This window comes from Sinocyclocheilus rhinocerous, unplaced genomic scaffold, assembly GCF_001515625.1.
Source record: "Sinocyclocheilus rhinocerous isolate Xijiao unplaced genomic scaffold, SAMN03320098_v1.1 scaffold4140, whole genome shotgun sequence".
Taxonomy (NCBI): domain Eukaryota; kingdom Metazoa; phylum Chordata; class Actinopteri; order Cypriniformes; family Cyprinidae; genus Sinocyclocheilus; species Sinocyclocheilus rhinocerous.
This window is the reverse complement of record NW_015661995.1, coordinates 49,273-59,509: the sequence shown is the minus strand read 5'-3', so window position 1 is coordinate 59,509 and position 10,237 is coordinate 49,273. Positions and strand designations below refer to the sequence as shown.

Sequence of the window (10,237 nt, the reverse complement as noted above, 5' to 3'; positions counted from 1 at the left end):
GCCCCCCCCCCCCCCCAGTCATTTCATATCTCTGCAATTTGTAAGTGCAGTGTAAATACATGTACTATAGCTTCTTAACAAAATAAGTGTACTGTACAGATCCCTGCATGTTTAATTATACTTGGCTGTTTAAAAAAAAAAAAAGCCACTTAGCCAATGTAACTTACTAGCATTTTATTAAAGTGCATCCGGTGTATTCTCTGGGCTAAGCCCCTCATGTGTCATGTTGGCGCAGCGTGTGTCAGTTCAGACTGCTGCAGTGCTCATACAGCAGATGTGAGGATAATCTGTCGTTGTGCAGGTGTGTAGAGTCTCTGCTGCGTGGCGGTGCCAACCCCAACAGGATCGTCGGGGACGGAGTGGCAGCGGTGCATTTAGCTGCAGGTAAAGAGTCTGAGAAAGGACTGCGCTGCCTCAAACTCGTTCTGCAGCACGGAGCGGATCCGAACCTCAGGTCAGTCACAGCAGCACTTCTCCGCTGTTATCTCCAGCGACAGCAGCTTTCCAGCAGTCTGCTTCTGTTCTGACTGCTCGTTCAGAGCAATGCTTGTAGAGCCGAACACTCATCTGGGACAGGGTTTCCTGCACAGATGTGCTTTCTGTCTAGGGTCTCTATACAAATCATCTAATAAAATAACTCAGATCTATATTTCACGTCCGTTTAATCAGTTGGTAATTAGCAGTGTAATAAAAGAAGCTCTAGTAACCCAGTCATTGGGTGCTGCTCATTTCTTATGCCTCCTTTCCCCGTGTCTCAGCTCCACTCAATATAACTTGTGTTTGTTTGTTATACTTGTATTTTTAAATAGTTTTTACCGTGAAAATAGCCTTAGATGCTGACATGGCATTAAGTAAATGTATACTACTACTCCGCTCCACCCTCTTAGGATGCGAGGGAAGAAAACGAGGACGGAGGAATTGAAGGAAACGTATTCATTGGATATTAGAATATTCTTGCCCGAACAGGATCGTCGGGGACGGAGTGTCAGCGGTGCATTTAGCTGCAGGTAAAGAGTCTGAGAAAGGACTGCGCTGCCTCAAACTCGTTCTGCAGCACGGAGCGGATCCGAACCTCAGGTCAGTCACAGCAGCACTTCTCCGCTGTTATCTCCAGCGACAGCAGCTTTCCAGCAGTCTGCTTCTGTTCTGACTGCTCGTTCAGAGCAATGCTTGTAGAGCCGAACACTCATCTGGGACAGGGTTTCCTGCACAGATGTGCTTTCTGTCTAGGGTCTCTATACAAATCATCTAATAAAATAACTCAGATCTATATTTCACGTCCGTTTAATCAGTTGGTAATTAGCAGTGTAATAAAAGAAGCTCTAGTAACCCAGTCATTGGGTGCTGCTCATTTCTTATGCCTCCTTTCCCCGTGTCTCAGCTCCACTCAATATAACTTGTGTTTGTTTGTTATACTTGTATTTTTAAATAGTTTTTACCGTGAAAATAGCCTTAGATGCTGACATGGCATTAAGTAAATGTATACTACTACTCCGCTCCACCCTCTTAGGATGCGAGGGAAGAAAACGAGGACGGAGGAATTGAAGGAAACGTATTCATTGGATATTAGAATATTCTTGATCACTCGAGCGTCATCAGCTGCGCTCAAGGGATCTGCCCTTGTGTTGTTGAAGTTTTGGCATTTAAGAATGTAAAATGAATAATGAATATTATGAATTCAAGATGCCCTGTTGAAATATGTGAAATGTATGGTTTATTGTAAATAGTTATTCTGAAAAGAAACACTTCCGCATAGGATACACCAGTGTTACCATATTGTAAATATAACATTCTGACTATACATAGGCAGAGATGCACACAGGTAAGGGGTAAAAAAAAAAACTTGAGAATATTGAAAACTGTGAAGCTTCTGAACTGTGATCTTTCTCACACACACACACACACAAAAGTTTTTTTAACATCTTGTTGCAACATTTTACAAAAATCAAGATTGAATATATTTGGTCAAAATCCCATGTTATAAAAGATGAAGTGCTATGCAGGCTATTTAGGACAATATTGGCTGATTAGATGGCCGTTCCCACATCTCAGACCTCAAATACATAACATATTACCCTTTTTAAACAGTTTTTGAAGTAAAGAGTAAAGAAAATACTACTTCTTTATTTACCCTTGTAAGATCACAAGTACCCTTGTAAAACACCCCACCATAAAAACACTTTCTAATGGGATCTAAGCAAATCTCATAGGTGACCTATTTTGATATAAAAAAAGGTGAGTTGTCACTGAAAGGTGAGGAGTTTGCATCTGTGCACAGGGCTTTGCCGGTTAGTGTGACACCTGGATATGGCTAGTGCTGGGTGATTTGACCAAAAATCTGTATCATTTTTTTTTTTTTTTAGGATTCTGACGGTTTCACGGTTTGTCCCTGACTGTGCCTTTATATGAGTCAGAATGCATGGAACAGTTGCAGAAACACTGCATTTTAATCACGATCCAAACAAACATGTTACAAACATGTGCATGAGCAGTTTTTGATGTAAATTAGATTGTATAATTTCAAAATTTGACGCAAAACCAGAATGGTCTGACCTTAGCTTTGTGAAATGATGCTACATGAAACATGCCTGAAGTAAACAGAAACAGCAGGCGGGCTGAATGAGACGCAGATTCACTCTCTGACAGCAGGTGGTGCTGCGCTTATAAATACCACATTAATATGCAATATACAGAGACCAGATGAAAAGAAAACACCATCTAAACTTTCCTGAAGACAGTTAGTTCCTCTCAGAGATTCAGATAATCCCACAGTTCAGTATTTAAGATTTTTAAGATTTTCTTCCAATATTTTGCGCATCATGAAAAGTGAGTTTGCTCTGCCTGCTACAGTATTTTCTCCTCTTTGTGTAATTCTGTCATTAATTACTTACCCTCATGTCGTTCCAAATCCGTAATACCTCCGTTCATCTTCAGAACACACAAAAATACCCAAGACTGCTTGAAGAACACAGATAAACCATATATTGTCACAATCGTATGTTTATTGTCTTCAAGTTTCATCAGTTAACATTTCTGTAGCTACAGCAATAACTAGATATCTTTGTCCATATTAGGGATTTCCTTGTCAGTGTTAAAGGGAAAGTTCACAAAAAAAAAGAAGAAAATTAGTCCATGTTTTCCTCACCCTCAAGGCATCCTAGGTGTGTATTACTTTCTTCTTTCAGACGAATCCAATCAGAGTTATATTAAAAATGGTCTTTGCTCTTCCGAGCTTTATAATGGCATAGGCGGGTGTTTTTGTTCAACAGTCCAGAAGTAGTCAAATGATATAGCTCATAATTTTCCATGTGTAATATAGCTTTCATTCTTCAGGTCAATCATATATTCATGAAAAAAGAAATCAGCTTGAATAACTTTGCCATAGTATCCTTTCAGATTTGAAAGTTGCCACAGTTGTTGCATGCTTTGCATGTGCTGCACTATACTTGTACCATTTTGTTCATTTATTGTTTATTTATTAGAATTTGAAAGATAATATCGATATTGTTTTAGTCCTTGAAAACCAAAAAAATAGTGCTTTGAAAAGTCCTTGAAAGTGTTTCTCTGTTACCCTGATGTTTTATTGTTTTGGTTGGTTGGTTTTAGGACTACTGACGATCTGACTCCTTTACATATTGCTGCATCTTGGGGGTGTTTTCAGAATCTCAGATTACTCTTAAGGAACGGCGGAAACCCAAACCTCACAGATCAAGTAAAACATTCAGTGCATTACCATCTCCAGTACTGACCTGCTGTAATGATCTGTATTTAAGTCTGTGTTTTATAGCAAGTTGGAAACACTAAAAATTTAAGTGTTATCTGCTTTGTTTCTAGGATGGGAATAAGCCATCTGATCTGGCAGAGCAGGAGGAGAACAGTAAATGTGCTAGTCTTCTTCAAGAGTATGAATCCCATACATCCAAAGAGGAGCAAGACATGCCCAAATTCCAGTATTGTAAGAATTTTTGTTGTTATTATTTGGGTTAATTATCAGGCCTCATGCTCTAACAGAAGTGTGCAGTTAAAGCCAAAGATAATACCGCGTTTTATCTATCATTTGTGGAAGGAGAACTTATTATACTACCATAATATTGTCTTCCTTTTTTCTAGCAATCCTCTCTGGACAGTCCATGAGTGACAGTTCGTTCAGTCCAGAAGCTTCAATGCTTATTCCCCCTGGAGCAGAACCATTGAGCAGCACACGCCTGTCCTCTTTTCCCAGCACTTGCAGAGTCAGTGGAAAACCTTTGATCAGAGAGAGTCAGGCCTTCTGGCTCTCAGATATATCAGATCTCGAGTCACATGATTCTCATGTTTGGAATAAAGATGAAATGTGTAAGGAATTACCGATGCTGTCTAGTACTTGTCTCTCTGCTGTGGACAATAAGAACAATCCAGGGGTGGTGTCGACATATCAGCATCAAGCCACAGATACTGACTGTGATGCTTCTCAGAATATCCCTGTTTTGTCTCAACGGGAAAACCGGAGGAGTGTCACCTTCAAGGGAAGTATTGATTATTTACCTGTTATCAGCCCAGATGATCATCAGCAGTTCTTTCTCGATCAGTCGAGTGATCTTACATCGGACCTTTCTCAATACCCAGATTTCCTAGACACTAAGCGTATGGCAACTGTGTTACAGAGTCAGGGAATCGATGTCACGTGTCCTGACGATGTATTCATTTTTTCCAAAGAAGTTGACACGATGGAAGATGAATTTGATAAGACTGTTGTGGGGCATGTACAACTTGATGATGAGGATGAGGATGATGATGATGAATTTAAGAGCATTATTCAGCCCCACATCAGCAGTGGATCCAGCGAGTACAACAGCTGTGGCAGTGACCCATGCCTGAGCCCTAGCACTGAAAACAATGCAAGTCCACCTTTGACCGAACCCTGTGCCCACAAATCAGATTTGACTGTAGAGCAGTGTGGCTTCAGAGTTAGAGATCAAAGTCTTACTTCTGTTGGTGATGGAAACAGACAGCTGAAAGAAGTAGTCAGGAGACATATTGAACAATCGAGTTTATCTGCAACTGGCAGAGATGCTGGTAAGGTTGCGGTGACCAGTACTGAAACTGATTGTATTCCAAGTCCATTTGTCACTGGAAGAACAAGGTCCAGATTGAGTCGTCATTCAGAGAGAATGAGCCAAAAATTGGCTTCCTTTCAAGCCAGCTCTTGCCTCTTTGAACAGACGCTGCCCACCGCTATCCGACTGCGCCGCAACACGGTTAAGTCGCCTTATGGTACGTCAAAGCACAGTCTTGATAAGGACAAAATGGAGGATGTTGACTCCCAGTTGAGCTCTCTCAAGTTATCTGTAAGCTCAGATGGTCAAAGCCAAGCTGACACACTAATCTTATCGGACAGCATGGCTGACACGGTGTTAATTTTTGAAAGTATTGTTGAATCACAGTTGGAAACGAGTGTCAGTGAGGCTGGTAATAAGGTAACCACTCCTGAATGCTTGACTGGTATGCAAGAAGTGAAGAAAACTGCAAAAGGGATGCCACAGATCATCCCTACTGCTGTAGGAGACAAAGAGTCCAGTGTTACGTGTGGACTTGCCTCTCAAGGGTCTTTGCCATTTCAGGTAGATAACTCAGAATCTGCCTCCAGCTTGATGTATGAATCCCCAAAAGCACAGAAGAATCCAGGTGCTAATCCAGGGCGCTCTGGATGTACTCCTCGGTATAGCATGAGCCGACTGTCAGGCCGCTCGCGACAGGCATTGGCAAACCTTTCTTGCACATCTGCTGGAAAGCCCTTAACTACTGATACGGATGAGCCTGTGGAATACCTTTACACTGACACTGAAGAGGGCCATGAGCTCATTGAGACCCATGTTCCCCCAACGGCCAATACCTCCTTCAGCTCTAGCATAAGCACCAATAGCTCTGAGGACACACTGCTGTATGATTGGCGCTCCCTTCAGCTCGGGTCTACAAGTCCAGACCGTAGCACAGACAGCTATCCTCCCAAACAGGAGAGTGATGTTGGAGTAAGTGGCCTAACTGACAAGGACCTCAGAAGCAAGTTAATTGAAATGGGAGAATATCCAGGACCCATAAACAGTCAAACCCGCCCACTGTACGTACAGAAGTTGAAGAGATCCCTTCAGAATACGCCACACAGCCAGAAATCAGTCGCAGTGAGCCCCAGTGGTATGTATGCCAAAACAGAAAGCATTCGTGAATTACATAAAGCCAAGGTACTCAAGAGGTGGCCATGTGGTCCATTAGCTTTTATGTGGAGGCCACCAGCATGCCTACTTACAAACGTGTAGTTATATAACTGGAACTCAAAAGTCACATGAATAAATCATTTTTAGTTTTGTGTTTCATACAATGACTAGTTGCCATTCTCATTTACAACATGAACATTAACATTACATTATCATGAAAATTAATGTCAAACGGGTCTAATATTTTGTATCGTATTTGATGATGATGACTAATTGAAAGGTTCCTCTGTAATAAAAGAGAAGAAGATCAGTGATAGCATATAAGTGTCATGCTTCCTTGTGTTTAAAGAGCAATTATTTCTTTCTCAGCTGCAGGTTACAGCCCAGAACTCGAAAATGTGCTTCACAGATTCGTACTTCCTAATTGTCAAGCAGATGAGCTCGCTCTGTGTGAGCAGTTTGATAAGCCAGATCAGAATAAGAGATGGCGTGAGGGTTTCATTAAATCCAGCTTTAACTACCTGCTGCTTGACCCACGGTACATGGTTTCTCTCACATTGTGTTGTCTTTATTTGGACAATGACTGTTTCTTTTATTGTTTGCTAACATTTTTTCCCTACTGCTGCTTTATAGGGTGACGAAGAATCTACCATATCGAAGTCAGTCCATGAATCCTAAAGAATGTTTTCAGACGTTCATCAGTGCTGTTTTCTATGTTGGAAAGGGCAAGCGTTCTAGACCTTACAGTCACCTCTATGATGCTCTGGAATATTTCAAAGGAGAGAAGACCTCCAAGGTTAGATGTGTTTTTATTTGATTATTCTTTTTGATATTAAAGGGATTTGCTTTTGTTTGTTGTATTTTATTCATCAAACCAATAATATTGTGAATTATTTTTGCAATTAATGTTTGATTCTTTGAAACTTTGTTTCAAGAACCGCAATCCTTTGTAGAAGTTAATGGCAGTTCATGCAGCAAGTAGATTCCACAAGAGGCATTTTCTTTCTCTTCTGTTTGAATGTATGCAGCTGTGTTTTCCCGTCTCTGGAATGCAAACTGCTGGCAGTGGGATATTATATAATATTCCAGTCCCGAAAAGTTTTTAGTTTTAGTGTTTCTGCCAAAAATGTGTTAAATGTGTTGCTGGAGTTAAAATCTGAGAAAAGTACATAAACGGAGAGCAAAGCACGGAGCAGTAAGCAAGAGCGTCCGAACAGTAGCAAAGCCGGAAGCCATTAGTACATGTACGTATGAGAAGCAAGAAAAGCATGAATGAATGAATACCTTTATTATGATTTGTCCAACAGTGCAAACGAAAAAAATGGATGGTCTCTCATTCTAAAAAAAACAACAACCACACACCCACGTACATTCAAAAATTGCACAAAACACATAAAACACACATGAACAAAGTGCAAATACTTAATAATCAAATCCCTTATTTCACATTTGTTATGAGGTATTTAAAGCTTGTACAGCTATTTGATAAAAACAGTTTGAGTCAGTTTGTCCTTGTTTTAATGGCTCTGTACCATCTGCCTGATGGTAACAGATTGAACAAAGAGTGGCCTGGGTGTGATGAGTCCTTTATGATACTGTGAGCACTCCTGAGACAACGGGAACCGTGAAGTTGTGAGAGGGCACCCAATGATTTTCTCTGCAGTTCCGATGACCCTCTGGAGCTCTTTTTTTATACGCCACAGTGCAGCGGTGATACAAGCAGACTCTGAGCAATGTTATTCTTCCTGAGAACCCTCAGAAAGTAGAGTCTCAGCTGTGCTTTCTTCACCAGTTCTGTGGTGTTCCTGCCCCAGGTCAAGTCCATCTCAATGCAGACTCCCAGAAAACGGATGACTGTGACCCGTTCCACACAGTTCCCACCAATGACTATGGGTTGGATATTGTTTTTTTTCCCTCCTGAAGTCGATAACTAACTCCTTTGTCTTTGACGTATTCAGGATCATATTGTTGTCATTGCACCTTGTTGACAGGCGCTCCACCTCGTCCCGGTAGGCAGACTCATCATTCCCTGAGAGGAGCCCCACCACTATGGTGTCGTCTGCAAATTTGATGAAGGTGTTGCTGGAGTGTACGGTGGTGCAGTCGTATGTGTAGAGGATATAGAGCAGGGGGCTCAACACACAGCCCTGAGAAGGAGAGCTGTGGAAATGTGGGAGCCTGTTCTAATGTTTACTGGCAACTATACATCATTGAAGGGTATTCTGTTTGTTAGTATATAAATATACCAGCTGTTGTCGTCAAGTTTAACTGAAAATTTCATACCGGTATCTGTCTTCGTAACCGGTATTACCTTGGCATACCGTGGCAAGCTTAGTGTACAACAGAAGTGAGCAGACCTCTGTGCAATATCACTTAAATGTCATATGATTAAAATTTTCATCTCACAGTAACTGCATTACATCTAATTTGAACGGTAGGGTCTTTTCTCTTATATGTATGCTGTGTGGCCTAACCTGCCAAGAAAAGGGATGAGTCAAAAGGATCAATTATTATATTATTATGTCAATTTAAAACATATAATTGTATCTTAGTGACATAACTGTTTAGATTTTTATAAGTCATATTAGCTTCTTACCAATCCACCGGTTCACATTTACAACTGCTTCATAAAAATATGCATCGATTTTTGTAATGGTCTGAACAGAAACAGTAGACGTGCTGATTGAAAATGTATATTCATTCTCTGCCAGCAGGTGGCGCTTTTGAAACAGCAATAACGTAGTAGTTTCCCTGGCAACAGCTGTATAAAAAGCAGCACTGTGCTCATTAACGCTACTTTATCAGGCATTATAGGCAAGATTAAATAAAAATGACATTGAACCTTTTCTGAAGACAAATATATAGAGATATATTGATATAAAAACACCCGTGCCGTGTTTTGACTTTGAAACGTGCAGCACTCATATTTATTAAATTAAATCATAACCCTAATTTTCGCATTATTCACACTTTGAGAGTTCAAAATTAAGAGCTCCAACCAGTGCTTGAAGTGGAAAAAAAGAAGTGCCGGTACTCACCCCCCACAATCAATCAATCAATCGATAATTAAATAAAAGTTTTCAGTACAAATTAGCACAAGTCAATCTGCGATACCAAACAGGACCACAGGGAGACGCCAAAGACCACTAAACCAACTATATGGATCCATTCAGAATCACTAAACCTCTGACCACCTTCAGCTAGTGCTGGGCGGTATGACCAAAAATTGATATCACGGTATTTTTCTAAATTATACCGGTTTCACGGTACATGACGGTATTTTTTTCATGCATGCCCGGGTGTTAACCATATCCGGTATACCGCCCAGCACTACCTTCAGCCAGCGTCTATTATAAAACACTCTTGCTTTTAAGCCAAATACACACTGAACAGAATAATTTAATGACATCTGGACGTCAGTCACTATTCTCTCCGCAATGAAATCAGCCATGTTTTCTCTGCATTAGCGCTGTTTTGAACTTGCTGTCTGAATTAATTTACTGGATCCTTGGACATTCCAGGAGTTTACCGGTTTGATGTGATCGCAAAAGCCTGCCTTCTTTTCATTTTTAAGGTATTATTTTCGTTATAAAGTACTGATTCAAATTAGTAATCAATAATTAATTATTTTTTAATTAATTAATTAATTATACTACTCTACGCGCCTCCTCTGACATGCTCTGGCACCCCACACATGAGGTAGACCTATTCCGCTTGAATTCGCTCACGTGATTGGTCGAGATGAGAGGTGATTCCGCCTGGGTAGTGTGATTTATATAGTGTCATTTCTAATTACCCAGACACTGACGCTTTTACTCAGAGTACTGGAAACATGTCAGAAGTGGCGGTACGCACAAAAAAGTGCAGGTACTCCTAAACACTAAAATATAGAAGTGCCGGTACTGTGTACCGGTGCGTACCGGCCCACTTCAAGCACTGATTCCAACACAGGTTCAGACGGCAAACTAAACAAAGGAAAAAGCTGGTGAATTGACTTGTACTTGAAGTTTAAATGGGATTCAATCCTCTTTTTAGTTGTGATATGT

At 40.7% G+C, this 10,237-nt stretch overlaps 1 protein-coding gene across 1 annotated transcript in view; it reads left to right on the top strand.

The window, feature by feature from the left end:
• Positions 1-10,237, top strand: part of LOC107727149 (uncharacterized) — a 24,549-nt gene that overhangs the window by 1,665 nt on the left and 12,647 nt on the right. Inside the window, exons 2-7 of the mRNA XM_016536933.1 lie at positions 302-454; positions 3,607-3,712; positions 3,835-3,955; positions 4,111-6,171; positions 6,561-6,729; positions 6,825-6,987. Of these exons, the coding sequence (XP_016392419.1) occupies positions 302-454; positions 3,607-3,712; positions 3,835-3,955; positions 4,111-6,171; positions 6,561-6,729; positions 6,825-6,987 (2,773 nt within the window). The remainder of the gene's footprint in view (positions 1-301; positions 455-3,606; positions 3,713-3,834; positions 3,956-4,110; positions 6,172-6,560; positions 6,730-6,824; positions 6,988-10,237) is intronic.